The 22,746-nt window shown below is 34.0% G+C and overlaps 4 protein-coding genes and 1 non-coding gene across 7 annotated transcripts; 2 read left to right on the forward strand and 3 right to left on the reverse strand.

Annotated features, from left to right (window-relative positions):
* Positions 1-521: 521 nt before the first annotated feature.
* LOC104225074 (uncharacterized) lies at positions 522-4,376 on the reverse strand. 2 transcript variants are annotated; one of them, XR_710503.2, is made up of 4 exons: positions 3,934-4,376; positions 1,888-2,043; positions 1,111-1,322; positions 522-927 (listed from the first exon to the last, which is right to left on the reverse strand). XR_710503.2 is itself a non-coding variant. In XM_009776837.2 (3 exons), the coding sequence occupies exons 1-3, from the start codon at positions 4,252-4,254 to the stop codon at positions 1,254-1,256; spliced, it is 546 nt and encodes a 181-aa protein (XP_009775139.1). In that variant the 5' UTR covers positions 4,255-4,376; the 3' UTR covers positions 522-1,253. The 2 variants fall into 2 exon arrangements, 1 of the variants encoding a protein (XP_009775139.1); XM_009776837.2 differs by having other exon boundaries at positions 522-1,322.
* Positions 4,377-5,941: 1,565 nt separating this feature from the next.
* On the forward strand, positions 5,942-7,511 carry LOC104225075 (large ribosomal subunit protein eL6-like). The gene is made up of 2 exons (XM_009776838.2): positions 5,942-6,551; positions 7,197-7,511. The coding sequence occupies exons 1-2, from the start codon at positions 6,018-6,020 to the stop codon at positions 7,350-7,352; spliced, it is 690 nt and encodes a 229-aa protein (XP_009775140.1). The 5' UTR covers positions 5,942-6,017; the 3' UTR covers positions 7,353-7,511.
* Positions 7,512-7,663: 152 nt separating this feature from the next.
* LOC138869878 (small nucleolar RNA snoR109) lies at positions 7,664-7,758 on the forward strand. Its single transcript, XR_011400128.1, has one exon. It is a non-coding gene; the product is annotated as a small nucleolar RNA snoR109 (small nucleolar RNA).
* Positions 7,759-14,516: 6,758 nt separating this feature from the next.
* LOC104225077 (uncharacterized) lies at positions 14,517-15,167 on the reverse strand. The gene is made up of 2 exons (XM_009776841.1): positions 14,856-15,167; positions 14,517-14,738 (listed from the first exon to the last, which is right to left on the reverse strand). Exons 1-2 carry the CDS (start codon positions 15,165-15,167, stop codon positions 14,517-14,519), a joined length of 534 nt encoding a protein of 177 aa, XP_009775143.1.
* A 4,688-nt stretch (positions 15,168-19,855) lies between these two features.
* Positions 19,856-22,435, reverse strand: LOC104225076 (uncharacterized). Of its 2 annotated transcripts, XR_011400028.1 has the most exons (3): positions 21,902-22,435; positions 20,575-21,251; positions 19,856-20,465 (listed from the first exon to the last, which is right to left on the reverse strand). XR_011400028.1 is itself a non-coding variant. In XM_009776840.2 (2 exons), exons 1-2 carry the CDS (start codon positions 22,302-22,304, stop codon positions 20,746-20,748), a joined length of 909 nt encoding a protein of 302 aa, XP_009775142.1. In that variant the 5' UTR covers positions 22,305-22,435; the 3' UTR covers positions 19,856-20,745. The 2 variants fall into 2 exon arrangements, 1 of the variants encoding a protein (XP_009775142.1); XM_009776840.2 differs by having other exon boundaries at positions 19,856-21,251.
* Positions 22,436-22,746: the final 311 nt, after the last annotated feature.

The following is a 22,746-nucleotide window of genomic DNA, read 5'->3' on the forward strand; positions in this document are numbered from 1 at the left end:
AGTATATAAGTTAGTTATCATAGATTTAATCTTTTACAAAACAAACCGAATTAACATTAAAAAAGAATTACTATTTTTTGTAAAGATAATTTACAATTATTTTTTGAGAAGTATAATCAACATACACTTGTTTCTATTAGACACTTCAACCCCCACAAAAATGTGTCTATTGAGCACCTCATGCACATACAACAACAACGACCCAACGAAATCCCACTAGTGGGATCTGGGAAAGGTAGTGTATAAGCAAACTTTACCCCTACCCTGAGGGAATAGAGATGTTATTTCCAATATACCCTCGGCTCAAGAAGATTAGAAGAAGACGAAAAGAGGCAATACATCAACCGAAACCATAGAAAAAAATAATTGTATCACAAGAACCAGAAAATATATGAAAAGCAAAAAAACAATGATCTCACTTGGAGTTGGGCGCGTGAATAGCTTGAAAATCAATTTTTTCTCTATCTCTAAATTGTCCATATCAACCATTACTTTATGCAGAGCTAGCGGAAAACTACGTCTAGTAAACCAGGAAAAAATGGCAATTGATCATAAATAGTAAATGGCATTCTGCACAATTTGAGAGAAACTACCTGTAAATGGAAATATATGAACAACAGTTAAAGATAACAGATCGATGGTTCAAAGTTTTCCATTTTCCCAAATGCCCAGCATGATTGCGCAGCTCGCAAATGGCCACTGAAAAAGCTCCAGGAGAGGAACTGCAAGTTTTCGCAGTATCGCTGCAGCAGCAATAGCTATTTTGCTTCTTAACATCAGTTCAAAAATTTGCTTGTCTTCCATTTGTGTGTTTCTGAGGGTATGGGGGTACTTTATTTACTGCAAACACTTGAAGCACTCGTTCTTTCTTATGACGATACATACAGACAACAACTTCTTGCTCCACAAAATCGGAACTTGCATATACTAAGACAAAGAGAATAAAAGAATGAATCATAGCCCTTCAATCTTGATGCAATAGCATATGTCGTCCCACTAATTCCAATATATATGTTCCACTATGGTCGTTGGAAAAAAATTATCAACTCGGCCAATTAAAAAAATAGTGACTCTACCTTACAGTACACAAAGGTTAAAAATTACAGTTACCTTAGGATGAATGAAGAGCTGAGGCAGTTTCGTTGCTCAATCATGAGCAGCATTTTACAGAAAGCCAGATTGCCTCAGTGCTACTGGAGTTCACTTTGACCAACTGATCATCTCTTGTCTAATCTCTATTGTTCATGAGCCTCCTAGCCCAAAGACAAGTCCAAGGTGCTTTCATTTAAATCTTGTCGTTCTGTAGGGTTATCTTGTGGAGCCTGAAAGATAAAGGCACAATTCAGACATTGCACAACAATATACCATTGTTGCTATCGGACTCGCAAAAATCAGAATTTCAGTATCTAGCCAGACTTGTAGAGCAAATGACCAAGGCAGTTTAGAGCCCAACAAAAGGATAAAGTATCACCAAAATTCCTAGTAAAAATTAGGAAAAAGCTCTTTAGAAGCTAAACACCAGACCTTTATCAAGTTCGGGATGGAAAAGCTTTAGAAAATACACCACTGCACTGAAATAAAAGCGCTCTCACATTATCAAAAAATAATAGCACTCTTTTTCGATAAACTAAAAGAAAAGCACAATTAGGATCTAAACATTTGGCTTGGGAGAAGAGGGCTAGAACGAGAAGCCACAATATACAAGATACTAGCTGTATGAAGTTCATGGCTTCAATCTCATTTTCCTTTCAGATAAAAAGTTAATTAAAAGAGCCTGTCATTTCCAAATCACGTTTAAATTGCTTCCTGCAAGTACTTTTGTATTGGAAGTGAGACTGCAAGCACACATACTAACATGCTATTAAACTTAAATGCTAGTTTTGCTACCTGACTTTCTTCCATCGGCACATTATTGATGTCAGGATTTTCATCAAAACCATCAGTCTCCAATGTTGGCCTCCCACCATTTGAGTCAGTCTCAGCTGGTTTTGCTTCATTGTCATGTTCAGATTCCTCGTAGTTTTGTTCTTCAAGCAGAGCAATCTATTTCAACCATTTAAAAATAAAATATAAATATCAGCATTAAGCGCATAAAATACAACAAACAAACCCCTGATTGAAAGACCAATATAAAATGGCATCAGATTACTGAACTGCAGACAACTGACCAACATCAACATATGGCTAACAGAATTGTGTGCCATGAATCATGACCCTACTATGGGAAAGGATTAATCTGAGTATAACACCTAGCACGGGAAAGATACATTTCACATTCCAAATAAAAAGTAGGGTCAAACATACCCCTCTACTGTACAGAATATCTTAATTTTGCCATCTATTATACTTTGGGCCATTCACACCCTTACCATTGGCAAAGCATCTCGTATTTTTCCTTGACTTTAATGGAGCATGGACCCTAACCGATGTATAACCGAGGTAATTTTAAACCGTACTTAAAAATAAAGGGGTAAATCTGGACCTCTTTTCTGAAGCACTTTGACACGTGAAATCCACCCACAGTACTCCCCGGAGTTCCGTCAAGGTCAAGGGCAAATAAGAGACAATTTGCTAAAAGAATGACTCAATGGTTTACCAGAGGGTAAACTTAACATATTTTGTATAGTAAAGGGGTTATTTTGACCTTTCCCTAAAAGGAAAGATCAGGTAATAAGCCACTACACTTTCTTAGATTTTACTTCCCACTGCCTCTTTTGATCAATAAATACTGAAATCAAACTCCTCTTACTGGGACAAGTGTCCACAACATCTCCGCATATGGAGACATTATAGAGGCTAACATTGTAGAACCTAAGGTAGCATATTACTGAACTAGTAAGACTTCAACTCAATAGTCATACAGTGCCATTCTAAGAGAACCATCTTCCTGGGGCTCCAGCATCCCTCAACAAAGCAACGAACCATAAATGCACTAGAAAAAACATGCTTTGGCAAAGCAAGGACTGAGCACCCACATCTTATGTAAAAGAGAAGGGATCAAATGTATCAAACTTCATCTTCTCTCTCTACCTCCCTCCCCCCTTGCTCCCACCACCCTCCACGACCCAGGTAAGCAGAGAACTCCACGTTATTTCAGGCAAATATTCACGCCAGGTATATCTTTAACGTCTTCTTCACTTTCATGCATCACTGATCTCATTGACAGCGCACCAAGCAGCACCACCGCAAACCAATATAGGGAGATTTAGGAGTACTTCTCTATGTTAAATGAGGACAATCAGTAATTGCAAATTTTGAACTTTACTATTTTGACATTTGTATTGGTACCAGTCTCAAAAAAAAAAGTTAAATGAGGACAACATTAAAAAGATCCTTCTTTTATTCCACTTGTGTTTTTGGTGTAAAGAGAGAATACTCTATTGTAAAGATAGTCGGCAAACTTCATAGATACCTATGGATGACTCCAGTAGAGTTATGAACAACTTGAAGTCATTTTTGACACCAGCTTGGTGTTTGGCAATGAAACTTTTGACTTACAAAATAAAGCTCTATTAATATTTGTAAATGAGAAAAAGACTGAACCATTGTCAGCACCTAAGTATATATTTTAAATATCTTTTGAGATCAGTGTTAATAATCTATGATAATTTCATAAATTAAATTTACCCCATCCAGTGTTTACATCAAAGTAATGAATGCAAGATATGTGTCTTTCACTTAACCATGGTTAAATGATAGGAATATATATTTTCACTTGAACAATTAAGGTTAAATTGCTTAGTTTGATGTAAACTCCGGGTGTGCATACTAACTATGTAATCTTTCAAGCAAAGTACACTTATCCAAAGCTAAAAGTTCTATAAAAAATCATAATTCAATATACAAACACATTACACTTAGCTTATCTCTCAATATGCACTAAAGTTCATGTTATTAAAACTCAAAGCTGCCAACTCATTGGAAAATAATTACCGGAATATACTTGAATTTACGCTTAGGTAGCTCCTCCACCGCAACGGCGTCGTCGTTAGGGGAGTCATTTTTTTCGCCGTTACCGCCAGCAGTACCATTGTTGTTTTGGCTAGCAGTTATAGGCGTCCATTTGAAAAGCAATAGATGAGAATCGTTACTACCGTTAACTCTGCCGTTAGCTCTCTGATGATTGTTGCCGGAGGTCGGCGGCGTTACGTGGATCCACTTTTTCTTCCACCTTCGAACTGGTCCAGTAAATACTGTGATCGGCCCTCCGTACCTAGTTGATGACCGGCCCAATCTGGCCCCTACTCCTTCCATTTACGGCCGCGGATCGGTGGCGCAAATATGTAGGAGATGCTATCTCCAACCTTTTTTACCATGTGAATTCTTTTCCTACCAAATTAGTATATTTATTATTATTATTAACTTGATCCACTTTATTTTATGTAGCAATATTTGATCGGCGTGAAGATTGGCGTGAAGTCTAATAAAGAAAAAAAAAACTTTTGACACATTAAAAGTATCATTATAACCATATGTTATTTTTGCAACTATAAGAGCATCTCTTTAAAGATAAAAACAAATAAAAAAAATTGAAGCATAGAAGGTTATCATTTTTCTTTTTGGGTCAGACGATTTAAATAAAACGGATGGAGTATTTGCTTTGATATTCAAATTTGACCGTAAAAGACAATTTTTATCCAATAAAATGCCTCTAAAAAATTCATTCACATGTCTCAAACTTTAACTTCTAATTAAGAGATGGAGAATCATCAACATCACCCACTGGCGATCAAATTCACAAATTACACCAATTGTCTCTCTAAGGGATTGTTGTATTGATGATTAGGGGTCGTTTGTGTTGGTGTTTGGATGTTTTGCTTCAAACTTGAGATTATTTGAGTATATTTTGGATGGTTTGATCCAGATAAAAATTATAAATTCAAATAATACTTTGTTAAACAATACAAAAATTTATGCGAATAGATTATGATAAACAATTTAACAGATATATCAATTACAAATAACACGGTCATACCAATCTAGCAAATTTGATGAATAATTGAACAAAAACAAAATTATACCAATCAGATAGAATTTATTAACAATTTAACATATAAGTTGAATGCAGATAATATAAGTCATACCAATATAGAGTTTGGTAAATAATTGAATCATTACAAAATCATGCTAATTGGTAGAGTTTATGAACAATTAACAATCTACGTACACTAATATAGTATAAAATTTACCAATTCAATAAAGAATCCCTGACAAGCAAGAAAGGTGTATGGGCGCGAGGGCCAATTTCTATATACATTAAAAGCGAGGACGATATTTAAAGATTAGCCCTTATAGGGCCATTCTTGTCCATCACCAATTAAATCATAGACCTCATATTTACTGAAAGCCTTGGTCAACTACATAATATGATAAAAATGCCACGGTGTAATTACTTTTTAGTCCACTTTTTAATGTTTAGCAACCGTTTGAAATGTGATCAATATATTTTCACTTTTTAATGTGAAAATAAAATTAAATAAAACTATGGGATATTATTACTTTTAGCCCTCATAAACTATTTATATCTAGTAGCCAAAAAAGTATATAAAACTTGTATAATTTTTATATATAACATACAGAATATATATATATATACAAATACTATATAAATTTTATATATTTTTCGGCTATTATTTTTACAACGGCTATACACTGTCATTCTTCCTAAAAATATTCCTAGCTTGAGAATACGAAAAAGCTCCAATATAATATGTTAATATTCAACTTCTTATAATTGAAACTCCACATAGTGAAAAACTGGTTAAATTTGACTAGTTTTGTAATGAGGGATAAATGTCAATTACCCGTCTAAAAAGTGGCTATTTTGTCGAGTTTTTTCTACAATTTGACGAAATCCATGGCAAGCCCAAAGATGAAAAATCACCTAGCCCAGACCAGCCCAAATACACGTGGGCTCTCATCTTCAATATCCCTTTACATAACCAAACGCTGAGATCTCAGCCATTTCTCTCAAAAACTAGGGTTTACTCTCTCACCTGAGCAGCTTCTCTTCTCCAATGGCGCCCAAGAAAACTCTTCGTAACCCAGAACTAATTCCTGGCCTGGGAAAATTCTCACGTTCTAAAATGTACCACAAGAAAGGTCTCTGGGCAATCAAGAAAAAAAACGGCGGCACATTTCCATCCCACAGCAAAAAACCCACCACCGCCGCTCCGGCAATAAAACCCCCAAAGTTTTACCCCGCCGATGATGTGGCAAAACCACTTGTGAACAAACACAAGCCAAAACCTACAAAACTCAGAGCAAGCATTACACCTGGAACTGTGTTGATTATCCTAGCTGGTAGGTTTAAGGGGAAACGAGTTGTGTTTTTGAAACAACTTGGTTCTGGGCTACTGCTTGTTACTGGACCCTTTAAGCTTAATGGCGTTCCTCTTAGACGTGTGAATCAAGCTTATGTTATTGGTACCTCAACTAAGGTTGATGTTTCGGGTGTGAATGTGGAGAAAATTGATGATAAGTATTTTGCTAAGCAGGCTGAGAAGAAGCAGAAGAAGGGAGAAGGGGAGTTTTTTGAAGACAAGAAAGAGGTTTGTTTTCTTAGTTCTTTTTCTGTTTAGATTTGTTTCCTTAGTGTGTGTGCAAATTCAGGATCATATATAAATGTGACTTAGTATAGATATATATATATTTATAATAAAATTGTTTGCTGTGTGTGTGCGCGCACACTTATGTGTGTGTGCATGTGTATAGATCAATGTATTGTGGATATACCTTTTGAAAGTGGATATGGACTTAGTAGAAATATATGGGTTTAAGTTATATACATGGATATTATAATGGATTATTTACAACGTCAGTGTATAGAGTTACTTGCAATTACCTTTTAAGTGATAGTGTATATGTTTTTTATACCATTAGTGAATGGAACTTAAACTTTAAATATATATATATATCTACACAAATATATATATCTACACAAAGTGATGCACCCACAGCTTAGTTTAATGTATATATTATCAAATTTCTCTTAGTCTGTGTATGTGCGAGCATTATATGTATACACACACTCTATGTTATGCGGACTCTCCAAAATGCTGCCGCACCCGTATTGGATCCTTCAAAAATGCACTACTTTTGGAGGATCCGACATGCACCCGATGACATTTTTGGAGTGTCCATTTGAGAGTCGTTTGATTTAATTTGTGATTTGTGTATTTGATTGTTGAGTGCAGGAGAAGAATGTACTTCCACAAGAAAAGAAAGATGAGCAGAAAGCTGTGGACACTGCATTGATCAAGGCCATTGAAGGAGTTCCAGAATTGAAGGCTTATTTGTCCGCGAGGTTCTCACTCAAGGCAGGCATGAAACCACATGAGCTTGTCTTTTAGAGGAACATCTACAACACTTTTTTGGATAAATTGATTTTGTTACTCTCTACTTTTCTGTTTTGTTCGGTTTGAACCTGCGTTTAGAGGTCAATATTGAGGATTTGCTGATTATAAACATGTTTAATTAGAATATATGCATTATGGGAGTTTTTGTGTTGACCTTGAATATCCTACTTATAGTGACTTGTTAATGTCTGAGCTCAATGATGAACTTTTTTTGCTGTGGTTGGAATTATCCTCCATATTGAAGCTACACCTTCATGTACCAAGAAGAGGGTTAAATTGAGTACCCTTCATCTTGACTGCCATGGTGGCCGTAGCTATATGAAACAATTTGACTTGAGAAGTTAAGTGGCTAGTTGTTGTAAATCTAATGACATATTTGCTTACCGAACTTCTTACATTTTGCATACCCACTGAGAAGGGGAATACAAGGTAATGGCCTAGGATCTTGGCTTTTCGATAGGCTCTTTTGTAAGACCAACCATCTCTATGCACCTCCCAGGATCACTGCATTGATTCCTAGCAGTTTGCTTTGTTGCTTAAAAAATTCTGCATTGGATGGTTTTTGAGAAGGTAGCAGTCAATCTGATGTGATACACTAAACTCATTCAATTGCAAACCAAAAAAGTTAGCTCCACCTTTTGGCACTCATGCATTTGAATAGATGTTGGATACAGAAGTTATGTTGAGGATAGGTTGTGGCTTCAGTTGAAAGGTGGTTTTGGGATTGTTGTTTTACAACATTAGTTAATATTCCTGACTCTTCCTGCTGCTCCAGATGATTATGTAAGGTTACTGTGGTGGATAAGGCAAATAGTGAAAGCCTCGTGTAGAGTTTCTTCATTCACTGGCTCTTAGTTGTGACTGAAACAATAGTAAAGCACGGATGCCATTTTAAGTGACATTATGGAATCCCTCTAAGTACTGCTTTTTACCCTTTAAGATGCTGTTGTGTGGCAGCTGGATTTCGACTTGAGAAGTAAGAAGATAAGACTCATTCTATTTGTTATTTTTTCTCACAGCTTGATATCAATATCCATCTCAAAACTGCCTTCACATGATTAGTTACTGAATTTTTTTTAGGGAGTTCAAAAGCATGAGATAGATCCCGATAAAAGTATGGGCAGAGAACGGATTATTTATTCTTAACAGGCGATGTGAGAATTGAGAACCTTTACTCTTAAAGATTTCTGAATTAATCAGATCTCTTCAAGCAAAATGTCAACCCTATACTAATTGATTAACAGCACTCTACTACTAGTTCTAACTTCTACGTCTTTAAATCTTGTAACTGCTGGGCCAAAAACTTCATCTTCATCTGTATAAGAAAGGAATTTTTATATTCCTGTGCCATATAGGAAACTATATTACCCATAATGTTTAAGGTTTGATATAATTACATTTAGTATACCTAATTACCAATTTTATACCATAATGTGTTTTAACGGTACATTAATTGTATTGTATATTCCTCCAAATTCCACCCCCCCCCCCCCACGTTTCCCTCTCCCAAACCCTCACCCTCACCCACGTATCACCCAACACCCACGTTTCAAACCCATTATTTCCTTTGCTAAACCCCCACCATTAACATCCAATTTTCAGTTTTTTCTTCTACAACCGGTCAAAAATTGAAGTCAAATCTTCAAATTTCATACACACATTTACCTTCAGCTTCAAATTTTATCAATAAAGAAGAACAAACCTTCAAAGCACTGCCCTAAAAAAGCTAGAGAAGCTGATATACCTTCTTTCGATTTGGGTGTATTATTACCACATTCACTCAAAAAGTAAGGGAAATCTGCACATGCAATTGTAGATATGAGGCATAGTCTTTCTCCGCGTCAAATTAGGGCTGAAGCTAGAAATAAACAAAAACATGATTTCGATGCTGGAGAATCTTCGAGGCCAATCAAACAAGCGGAAAGGAAACGAAAAGAGATAGTGTACGATGATGATTTTGTAGAAGATGTGTCTATCAGTAAACCTGGAAAGAAAGCTAAAGTGGCTCCCAGCTCAAAAACTCCCAAAAAGAAGAAAAATTCAAAAAAAGCCCCTAGTGTTAAATCTCCTAAAAATGTTCAAAAACAATCATTGGTGAAGGTAAGAATTTAGTAATTTCTTCACTAGTTATTTCGTTTGTTTTAGTTGTTACAAATCTACATAATCTGTGTTGTTTCAGCTTTGTAGATTTTTTATAGTAATTTTGTATATAAAATGCAAATGTATCTATATTTTTTAAGCACTGAATTAATGTGAGATTATTTGTCTTCATTTTGAATATTAACTGTAGCTTTGCTGATCTGTTTAAAATTGATAATATTTTGTATATTTTTTGAAGTTATTTTGTAGATAGATTGCAAATGTATCTATGTTTTTTAAGACTGTATTAATGTGAGATTATATTTATTGATTGTGTAGAATGGACATTTTTTTGCATCCCATAATGTTGATTATGGGGTGCTTAGATTCTAGACATTATGTGACCCTAGCATTCCTAGCCAAATTAAAGAGCTTTTGTCTCCAAATGGTTTGAAGCTATTCAAGAAGACATGCTTTGGTTATTTACTGTCATTTCCCAATTTATGCATGCAAAATCAAGCTATTCATCTTCTTTTGAAGTATGAATTGAATTCATCCGATGCTTCCTATTTTTCAGCTGAGTTAAAAGGTGAGAGGTTAAATTTTGGATTGAGAGAGTTTGCATTAATAACTGGTCTTAGATGTCATACCGAGGTGATGGACTTTGGTTACACTCTGAATTATGTCAGTAAGATAATGAGAAGTTACTTTCGAAACAAGGTAAAAGTGGAGAAGCCATACATAAAACAGATTGTAACCAACAAAAGTTGGGTAAATGATGAGGATGTAGTAAAGTTATGTATTCTATATCTCATAGAATTCTTCATTTGTCCTTCAGAGAGAGACCATATTGGGTTGGTAGATCATTTTAGGTTTTATTTGGTGGAATCCGGTCAGTACGAGACATTTCCATGGGGTATTCAGTCTTACAGACAGTTGATTAAATCAGTTAGGCACAGGCTAAATCCTTTCGTTCATTCTTATCTCATTCGAGGATTCTCACTAGCCATGCAAGTATGGTTGTATGAGTATTGCTCCTCCGTTAACACTGATATAGCTACAAGGATTTCTAATTCAATCACTCGCATACTTAACTGGTCAGCTAGTAAGGGTCAGATTTGGTTAGCTGCAATTGAAGACAGAATGATCAAGCCTGAATAGATGAAGGTATTTATTTATGATTATACAATTTACCTACAAAATATCTACGATTTGTATACATATTCTGCCTTAATCAAGCTAATTTATTTTTTTTCCTCATTTAGTTCACCAACATAAATGAATCACCTGAAGAGCTTTCAGTGATGTCTTTGCCTGATAAAGTTGAGTACATAGCCGAAGAGATTGAACATGTTTCTGAGGATCCCAAAGTTGATGCTCCTCCATTGGAACCCAAAGAATCAATTGGAAAAGAGGACAAGGAGTCTATTCTTCGTAAAATAAGAAAGTTAAAAAGAGGTCTTGAGAAGGTAACATGTATTCCTAAACAACATTGTGATGTATATATAATAGTGCATCTGTTCTTTAATGTATGTTAAGATATATTTTGAAGTTAACTATGTTTTTTTTATAATATGTAGGTCGATGAAAAGCTTGAAGATTTTAGGAAAGATGTATTTGAAGAACTAGGTAGCCTTCGAGTGCTAATAAATGAGTCTGTCAAGACTGTTTTGCAGACGATAAACAGTCCAAATGATCAAGTTGATGCAAAGGTAACATTTGATTTTTATTCATATTAACAAAACTATTTATGTCACCTCTAAAATATATATCCTAACTAATATAAAACTTTCAGTTTGCTGGGAGTTCAACCAAAAATATTGACCAACCAAAAGACAAGAACAATCAACAATTTCAGTTCACTAGTTGAGAACCAGTGGAGGCCAGCACCAGCAAAACAGGTATCTACAAAATAACTTCACTTTATCTACAATTATCTACAAAATATCTACAAAATATCTAGAAGTTATCTACAACATAATTACAATTTATCTACATTATATATACAAAATACGTACAAATAAATACTGTATATTAGCAGAAATCTACAGATTTATGTAGATCTTATAACACACCTACATATCTTCTTAAACTGTCAAGCCACTACTAACCAGTATGATTTAACATTTTTAATTAAAAAAACAGAACATGTTGAAGGTGCACTTGGTGAAGAAAATCATCTAGCACGTGTGATTTATATACACATTTTGAAGGGGCAGTTGATGAAGAGAATGCAGGTATGAAATTGAAATTAGAGATATTTGCTTTAGGTTTCAATATTTTTACCATTCTATTAGGCTAGATATACATGCTGTTACAGAGAGGAAAGATATGCATGCACAACCTCTAATTCACAGAGTGATAGTAGCATCTCAAAGAGGACAACAAAATGAGGAAGATAACAATATAGGTGAAGAGGCAGAGTGTGTGAATGTAGGTGATTTAGAAGACTCCGGAGGTGAGAAGAAGGGGGTTACACTTGATGATTTCGAGCTGCCTGATAACTTCTTCTAGTTGGTTAAGTTTGGTGAGCCTATACAAGATGAAACAACACCCGTGCATCAAGGTAGAACAAGGCAGCCGGGAAAGCATACCCGATCACCATTTCTCCCTTTATACAGTTCTGGTGGCAGCACCTCTGTTGGACCTCAAATTTTTTACCTCAAGCACCCATTTACTAGTGTTATTTGTCAAAATGTAGATCTTGACTTGTTGGATCAATTCCACAAGTGGTTATACCACGGTACCGACACAGGTTCAAAGAGGTTAGTTTGCACAATTTGACACTTTTATTCCAGTATTCATCTTTTACACATCCACTTCATGCAATAATTTTATTTTAATTTCTATTTGTTTATATAGGAGGAATGCTCCGTATTCTATAAAGGACAACCAAATTAAGCCACGGTTAGATCTTGGAGTGGAAAAGGTTGACAAGACGGAGTGGTTCTTTTCCCTTGCACACCCGGACAAGTCCTCAATAACTCGGTAAGATTCAATGTATTTCATTTGTAGATAATTTGTAGATAATTTGTACCCTGATTGTAGATGCTTTGAATTCTAATTGTAGATGCATTGTAGTCATTTTGTAGATTTGTGTAGATTATTTGAAGATAACTTGTATTATAAATGCAATCTGTTTTATTGCAGCACATTAATGTTATAATGTATTACTTGAGGAAAAAAGGCAAGTATGGCCCCCACAACAAGACCAGGTTTACTACAACAAATTGTGTGTTCAAGACTAGGATTGATCAGATTTATGAAAAGTTCAAAATTCTCCTCAAGAAAAGAAGTTTTCTGTTGTCAAACCCCACGACGTTGTAGCAAAATATATATTGGGGTATAGACTACTTGCAAATGTTGCATGGGATGAAGTTGATTATGTCATCATGCCCGTCAACATTGTAGAAAAATTTCACTGGGTGTTGGTTGTTTTTGATATTGCAGAGAGGCAACTTTATGCGTATGATTCCATGGTCTCTTCACGCAATCACCCAATTGTTGAATCTTGTGTCGACAAGTTTTCTGTTATTATTACTTTGTATTTGTCATGCACCGATTTTTATGGGAAGCGTAAAGACATCAACTTCAAGAATACAAAGGCATACATTGAGAAAGCTATTACCGACCCTCTTAACATTCAGTGGATCGTCAGAGAGATACCACAACAAAAAGAAGGATCACTGTAACAAAAATATTCTTTCTTTCTATACATTTAACCCTTTTTTTCTAATGGTTTGGTAAATATTGATATTTTTTATCTTTGCAACGATTGTGGTGTATTTGTTGCTATCTTTGCAGAGTATGTTAGTCTTGGAGAGTTATCAATTCCGGAAGAAGACCTTTTTAATATTGACCAACACCGTAGACGCTATGGAGCGCTACTTTGGGACTATGCTAGAAAGAAGCAGGAACATGGGGCAATTAGTGAAAGTGAGGTGACATGCAAATTGGCAAGGAGAAAAGGTGCACCAGCTTTGAATGAGGAAACACGAGTGCAGAGGAAGAAGAAGTAGTTGTAATGTTTTGTGTGGAACATGTAGTATAATTGTTTAGTTGATGCTAGTTTAGAAGAAAGATGGTAGACAAGTTTTTGAACAATATTGTTGTGTTTTAATTGTAGCAGACTTGCGCTACAATTATAGTAGCCTTTGTTTTTTTTTTCTTATCCAGTATAGTAGTTCAAATGGAAACATTCTGTTAGTTTTATATTCACTTGTTGAATGTTTACAATACTTGATCTTCATTATTTTAGCATACAAATCTTTTCCAACTGAATTTTTATACAGTTATTCTGTCAATGCAAAAATATGTAGTTATTTTGTTGTTTTTCTGTAGATAAAGTATAAAAATCTTTAGCATATAACTTCTTTCTAGTTGAGTTATAATCTAGCTATTATGTCAGCTCCAGCTATTGTAGTTTTTTTGTAGTTGAGTTTGTAGATAATTTATAAAAAAAATTTAACAATGTATTTTGTTGCTTTTATATTTATTTGTTGAATGTATGCAGTACTTGATCTACAATATTTTAGTATATAACTCCTTTCCTACTGATTTATAATATAGTTATTCTGTCAATTCTAGTTAATGTAATTTTTTTGTAGTTGTATTGTAGATAAATTGTAGTTACACATTAACAACTATGTAAAGGATGCTAGAGATAGTAAAAAAGTGGTAGATTATATATGTAGAAACCATTCATAAACAAATCACTCTATGAAAGTATTATCTCAATACAAAACAAATCCTAACTAACTACATTATGATCTTAAAAATCCTCAACAATTACACATCAAAATCTGTTATCCTGAACTCACCAACAATTTTTATGAAATATTCTGTTAACTACATAAAATTTTATTTCTTTTTGGGTGCATTATTGCAAGATCTTTTGTTATGCCCTTCTCCTCCGCAATTACCACATGAAACCTTGTACTTCTTTGAATTTATTTCATCATATGTTTTGTATCTTTTTTTGAGGTCTTCCTGGCTGCCTTTTCCTTACTGTAGGTGGATTTATTACTTCTTCAGATATATGTTGTGGCACATTCCATTTGCTTTCCTCAGACAGGGGATTTACTGGTATTTCATAAGTACGCAAGAGGTTCTCCCTTGTGTAATAAGGAGAACAATATTGTTCAAAAGACTCATCCCTGTATCTGAAAGCAGCCAAAGCATGTGGACAAGGAAGTTCATCAAGTTGGAATTGCCCACAACTACATCTCTTGTTTTCAAGACAACAATAGAGCGCCTCACACTATCTAGTACTGTATGGATGTAGTCTGTTGAAGCTCTCACCTACGATTACATTACAAACCAAGAAACAATTCATATACGGTTAAATTCAAAATATCTACAACTTATCTACATTGTCCTGTATAAATTAATTTGATGCAATAAATGATAAGATCTTACTCTAAGCTTGTGCCACAATGTTCTGTTGTCATCCAACTCTTTGTTGAATTTGAACCCAAGGTATGTGAATGTACCCTTTGCTTTCAATAACTTTTCTTTCGTCCAACGTTCAAGAAGGGTCCTCATATACTCTAATAGTTCTACTATCGGTAGCTCTCTTGCATATTTTGTTATAACATTCAACGACTCTGCAATGTTTGATGTCATTGTCCAAGTTCTATTCACCGTAGCATGTACTCGAGACCATCTATGGTAGCCAATATCGTATAAGTATGCTTTAACCCCAGGGTCAAACTCTTCAATCTTTGACATCCTTTTATTAAATTCATCAAGCATGTATGACCGTGCCGTGACAAAGTACAATTCGCTTAACTTTAGATGTCCCTTCTTGAACTTTGCCCGTATATTTGTCCAAATATGCCACATGCAAGAATAATGTGGCATGCATGGATAAACAATAGATGTTGCCTTCAAGATACTCTCATTCCGATCCGAAGCAACACACATATTTGGTCTTTCACCATATGCATGTTTGAATTGCTCAAAAAATCACTTCCATGATGCGTCATTTTTTGAATCAACAACAACATATGCCAATGGTAATATGGTACCTACATTATGTGGCAAAAAGCAATTAATTGGGTGTAGGAAAAAATGCAGAAAAGACATATACATACAAACTACAACTTTTCTACAATATATCTACAATAAATCTGCAAGTACTACAACAAACATACAAGCTACAATATTTCTACAATAAACTTCAATACCTGCTGCATCCATTGTACTAGCAGTTAGCATTATTCTCCTGTATGCTGACTTTAAGAAGGTCCCATCAACTACTACAACTGACCTACAATATTCCCAACCACTGATTGACGTACACATCACAACAAATAATACAAGAAGCAGTCATCGTCCATCTTCTTCAATTTAACTACATACCCCCAATAAGACTTCTCCAGAATATACAAATAACTAGACAATTTGCTGTAGGAGTCAGCAGGATGACCTCTCAAAAACTGTAAAGCCTTTTCCTTTGCTCTCCAAGCTTGCATGTAGGTTAGATTCACGCCGTGTTTTGACAACATGTCAAATTGTATGTCTTTTGGTGTGTAAATTGTCTTAGGATCAGAATATTTTGGAATAACCATGCTACCAACTACCATGACAGTAGGTTTGCGTTGTATGAATGTATTGTCCATTAAAGAGCATGTGTGCTGGCTGTTGAAATTTCTGACCTTGAACATTACAGAATCATTTATGCTAGTTGTCTTGAAGTGCCATGTACAGTTTTCACCAATACATATCAGCCAGTAGCTACAAAATAAATACAATTTAAACACTGGTTTAAAATGTAGATTTAAAAAGAAAAAGACTGTTTTAGCTTAAACGATCACATTATACAATTTATATACAACATAACTACAATTCATTTACAATACTGATAAACATTATCACAAGAAAAAACTGAAGAAGTAAAAAATTACAAATAAACTACAAAAATAAAAAAATAATGATCTTTGACCATTCATATGTTCATACCTTCTAGCACTAGTTCTTTTAACCCTGAATTGGAACTTGTGCATGTGAGAATAGTGCTTCATTGCAGTTGCAATTGCTTGCTTGTCTTTATATACTTGTCCTACTTCAATAAAACTTGGTGTACACTGTTATTATTATACTTTCATATTCCTCTATAACGGGAGATGTTGGCATATCAAGTAACTTTAATGTTCCAGACGAACCTGCACAAAAATAAAGATAAATACTATTATGAACAATTTTTAGAAATTTTGTAGAAAAATTGTAAATCTGTATTTCATATTAATTTTTCAAATGCTATGTAGTTTTATTATAGAATAAATGTAAATTTTTTATAGATATTATGAAAATTCATACTTATATATATATATATACTCTGACATGTAGTTTATTTGTAGTAAAAATATAGATAAAATGTAGGATATTGACATACAACCAGAATTTGATAGAAAAATTAACAGCACAAACCGGCAACTGTGTTCTCACTGGTGATAATCAATTCCATATTGCAATCACGAACAGTTATACATAGCGGATATGATCCTAAGTTTTTGTTTTTCTTTTTCGTCTCCATATATAGACGAACATCCATATCGTTCCTAATTTCCATTGGAGGACAATGCTCGTTGACAATGTATTTGATTTCTATAATTTTTTCGGATGTATCGATCATTAATTGTTGTGCTATTGTAGAAATCAATAGACTATAACTCGCATCCTCATCGACTACAATGCCATCGACTTGAAATTCTCTAAATCTCCCATAGCTATCCCAATTTTCATTCAGTTGTAGCATAATTGAGATTTTGGACATAATTGCGTATGTTGCAGAAAAATTGTAGAAGATTTTTAGTCGTTTTTGATTTGTGAAATCAGAAAAAAGTTTGAAACAGAGTATATCACAGAAAACAGAGTAGCTCAATTTGAAACAAAAACGACGATAATTATTAATGTGCGTGATTTGCGTTGTAGAAGATCTGGAAGAATATTTAATTCCCCAATTTTAGCGCGCTTAAATAAGGAAGCCTACAACTACAATGATTCCTTATTTAATGAATTGTCTATATTTTGTAGAAATACTATTAGCATGGCGGGTAATATGCAAACTATGAACATATTTGGTAATATAGTTTCATATATGGTATAGGAACGAAAATTTCCCTATAAGAAACTAGTGAATTTATCTGCGCTTCACGCGATTATAAAAAAATCAAAATGTCTAATGTCATAATTTATTAAAAAAATCAATCTTTGCTAATTAATTAAGTGTGCTTTTATACGAAGTGGAGAACTTAGTTTAATGTATAAAAATTTATACACATTTTGCACACATAATTTAAGAACTTTGTAAAAATTCAAAAAGGTCAAGGACATAAAAAAGTAAAAAGTTAATCTTATATAAATCGATACTGTAGAGTGATTCAAATTTCTTTTTTAGTATATCAATGTACATAAATTAAAGTCAAATAAATAAATTTAAAAATAACTTTAAGTTCTATATAATAAAGGTGTAAAAATATTTTCGCAATCAAATTCTTTAAAAGATAATTAGAAGTAACTCTAATAAATATCATTAATCGATAGCCTTAGACAAACTAAATTGTAGTATTAATTACGTAAGAAATTCATTATACTATCCGGCCATATAACTTTAATCCAGAAAAACAGTGTTCTTACTTTGGCAAACAAAGGCCAAAGTAAGAAGGATATTATAGAGTTTGCAGAGCTAAATTGCATACTATATATATGGTATCAAAAATTGATTTTCAACGAAGACCTTTCAAGAATTTCAATCGGAAATATTCAGAAGCTTGTGCTTAGAGATATGATAAAGCTACGTGAAAAAGCAACCTTCATGAAGATGAGGCTGTTCCTTTTATTGTTCGTACTCTCCATATTTCTTTCATTTTTAGTCAGTCTTTTCGAATTGATGTCCACTGTCCACTGATACAAGGGCCTTCAACATTTCTTGAATGTTAAAGGTTCTTTATTTTTTAGGAATGTTAAAAGTTTCTTCAATATCTATGAATAAGTACTTGAGATGATGAAAAAATTATACAGTTAGTTGTAATTATATGTACTTCACCTCGCAAAAAAAATTGTGAATCTTCAAGAAAAGTAAGTGACTATAACTAACAATGAATTGCTTGTTCGATTTTCTTTATGTTTTTAGTTTCTTTAATTCCATCTCATGTTTTTTTTCTTTTTTTGAATAGGAGAAAAAAGATATACAGACATATTTAAACGTGACTTTTTCTTCATACAACCTCTAATTCCAATAAAAATATTATTGTATTTATGATTTAATCGATATAATAAAGTCAAACTTTGTATGCATATACTTATAAAAATCACATACTAATAAAATGCATAATCAAATGCTCGGATATTTCTCAAGTGTTATTTTCATTTTTCTTTCTCATATTCAAACTCTCCAACAAATGAGAAATTATATCCTTCCTTGAACAATTAACTTAATTATCCTTTTTTTTCTATTAATTTTATAAAAATCTCAAAAGTAACTCTCTTGATTATCATTTCTGCCATTACAACACAATAGAGAGGAGTCCAGAAAAATACCGTTTAAGAGATACATAGTTGTAAACTACATAGAGAAGCATAATAGATTTGAAAAAAATGGCGAGACAATCTTTTTAAAAATAGTCAAAAGGTCATTAAAAGGTGACAGGACACAAACCATATCAATTGTCATTTCTCAAATAATCTTGTCATACTCTTGCAAAAACACCAATAATGTAAAGAAAAAGTCGATAAAAAAGAAGAAGAAAAAAAAAGAGAACTTCTGTACAAAAAATTTCAAATGAAAAGGAGAAGGAATGGTCAAAGAAGAAGAGATGAGAGTGATGCAAAGGAAAAGATATGCTTTACTATTTATAGTAACCAATTTATAATCCCTAAGGGGCCGTTTGGTACGCGGGCTAAATTATAATCCCTGGACTAATTTATCCCACATGGGAGGTGAGATAATGTAATCCCAAGTTTGATGGGATATCGAATTAAATTTTTACCTTGTTTGGTTGAAGGTATACTGTCAACCAAACATGGTACGTGACGTAGATAACCTACCCATATGCATTAGTGGCTGCTTCCACGGCTCGAACCGTGACCTATAGATCACATGGAGATAATTTTACTGATAGAGTATGTAAAAAAGTGAAATTTGATTGATTATTTATCAAAATTTCAAAGAGAGAACAGGAACATACTTCCTCCGATTGGGAGAGTGTTTATTTTGACTCAAACGAAGAAATGCATACGAATATAGATTCTCTATCATGCTCATGAGTCTTGAGATAAGAATCTATGGAACTAAGGCGAATTTGTGAATGAAAGACACATTCAAAAGTGGAAAGGAGAGCGGATTGTTTGCTCTTGCAATGAAAAATTCATTGTTTCTGGATTGCATATTCTAATAAGTACATAACCACAAACTTGAACCAACTGTACTAAACAAGAGTATAAAATAATCAAAAGGAAAGAACCACTCATTCCCCAATTTAGGAGAAATTCTTTTCATCTCCATCAAACTAGACTTGCTGATTGCAGCATACAAAGAATGGACTAGTATTTTAACTTGGTGAGTGCACATACAACTACACCCATTTTTTTCTTCTTTGTAAAAATGGGTGCTGACAAACTAACTTAAAAACCACAACTATATATATTTCGAGAAAGGAAGTAAAAAATGCAGGTGTCCACTCCAACTATAAACTGCTCAAAACACCAAGTGGCATTGCAGGGCGAAATTGCTAATTTTCTTTATATTCTCATTGAAGAAAAAAAGAATTAACAACATCCAAGAGCGTGGTAGAGGAATTGGTAGACTCATCAGACTCGTGACCTGAGGTCGAAAGTTCAAATTCTGTCCCCACCTAGTTAAATGAGCCTCGTCCCATTCTTTCTATAGGTCAAACAACTTCCCAAGTAGATCAACATACATTATATGGTATAAGCCTGTCTGGGTGTGAGACCGACGACCTCAATATGAAAAGCATGATGGAATCAGCTCGATTAATTTTTGTCACCACGCTCTCACTTTAGCATCTGCCGAGCACATGTAAGTGAAAATTAACTTCTTTTTTACCGGGTTTCATTCAATTTGTTGTGGATTGAGTGATGGAAAAACCAACAAGTTACGGCTTCAAAGCCTTACCATTCCTTTGACTTCAACGTTTTCAATTCCTCATAGAATCTTCGGAGCTTTCCTAGCTACTGTGGCCAGCCACAAAGGAATATGTTGGAATGTCATTACAAAGGGTGATGTGATCTCCACCTCTAGTAGCCTAACTATCTACTCAACTATGGCTATTAGATAGAGCAAACTTCATCCATTTAAAGCTGCAGCCAAGTTTCCAACTTTTATACCATTATTAGAAGCAAAGTTTTCTCTGCAGTAGAAAGAAATTGTTGGCATGGACACAAAACCAACTGCTCTTTTCTTAGCCAAACACTTATAAGAAAAATCAAGATTCTTCTTATCATCATCTAACAAATACTCATTGATTGTTCTTTTGTAAGAACCAAACCACTTAGCTTGCATATAACTAAGTTGCCTCCAAGGTGGAACATAAATATCCATTTTCTTCATTGATTTTTTCATAGCTCTAGTCATTAGTTTCACCACTTGCTTCAATTCTTCCACTTTTCCAACAAATATTGAAGGGAAAATCTCGAGCAATGAAGTGTAGTAGGGTGTTGGTCGAGCTATTTCGAATTCTCTAGCAAGATAAACTTCGATTATATAGCGATTTTCGTTCATGTTAATGTCAATATACTCGTAATTTCCTGATGGAAGTTGACCATTTCTCTCCCATTTTGATTTGCACAGACCTATATATGAAGTATGAATTCAAGAAATGGATTAGTTACTTTCCAAGAAAATGCTTACAATAAGTAAAGTGGTGAGATAGGTTTAAGTAAATGTAGCTACTTATCTAAGATACTAGCATCAATTGACAATAGTGTAGCTGTGTAGATCCTTAATTGGGATTTGAAAGATGAAAATGTAGAGTTTTGAAATTTCTTTCTTCACCAACAAAGAAATGGAACAAAAGAAGTCATACCAACAAATTTGAATTAAAATCTAATTGATGTAAGAATAAGTGTAAAGGACATCTCGGTGTATGAAGCATCCCATATTCACGCAGGCTCTGGAGAAGAGCCGCACCACAAGGGGTGTGATGTAGGCGGCCTACGCTGATGCAAGCATCAGTGGCTGATTTCATGGCTCAAATCCGTGACTTTTCACACAGAGACAACTTTATCGTTGCTCCAAGGCTCCCCTTCTATATAAGAACAAGTGTATGACTTGAAAATCACTATTTATTCTTAGAAAACTCTAATTTACCTCAAAAAATAAGAATAGAACTTAACATAATGAAATGGATTAAATTGTTCATTTACTAATCAATTCAGTAATTTGTATTCAAATTTTTTTTTCTCAATAATTGTGATTAAGACATAATTAACTTAGAACTTACCAGCATCAAATCCTTTATTACGCAACCGAGTGATCAACCGCCGTTTGAACTCCGCCGTACTCCAATCGCCAATTTCAAGCCATGCATTTTCCACGACGGAATGAATATTTCTCTTCACATAATCACTTTCTTCATAACCTAATAATTTCCTTAACTTCTCCTTAATCTCTAAATCATCAAAATAATTATTGCTTAATCCATTTTCTTCTTTCTCATTATCATCATTAATAATCTTTTCTTCATTTCTTCCTCCTCTAAATCCATTTCCTCTTTCAATAAACGAATTCACAAGACCGTACAAATCCGTCACGCTCTCAACCGACGAATGCTCGCTACCACTGCTTTCGCAAAATCTCGCCTTTGCCACGTCATCAAATGCCGCGGCTACCCTCTTAAACCTCATTTTTATACCCGATAGAAAGAGTTTAATTTTTATGCACCGACAATAAAATAATCACTTTGTAACGAGGAGAAATGTCACTTCTTGTGCTTTCTTGATGTTGTGAGAAAATAGGCTATTGACAATCTATAGAGTTTTTGCTTGATATATAGATGAAGAAATTATCTACGTTGCTCAAACATATATATAGTAAATACTATTTACATAGAGATAGGTGTAGGTACATCATTGGTTCTATATGATTTTGCATGGTTTCAGTATTTTGGCTTAAAGGGCACGACCAATGTATCTGGACATAATTTACGGACTGGTTCATTTTGTTTAGTTTTGTTGTCCTATTAAGTGATAATTATTAAATAAATGGCTTATCAATCGGATAATCACTTACATGTCCTAATAATATAGATTATCTGTCTTCCCATAGAACTATACAAAAAATTTTGAG

This window comes from Nicotiana sylvestris, chromosome 5 (assembly GCF_000393655.2).
Source record: "Nicotiana sylvestris chromosome 5, ASM39365v2, whole genome shotgun sequence".
NCBI classification, from domain to species: Eukaryota; Viridiplantae; Streptophyta; class Magnoliopsida; order Solanales; family Solanaceae; genus Nicotiana; species Nicotiana sylvestris.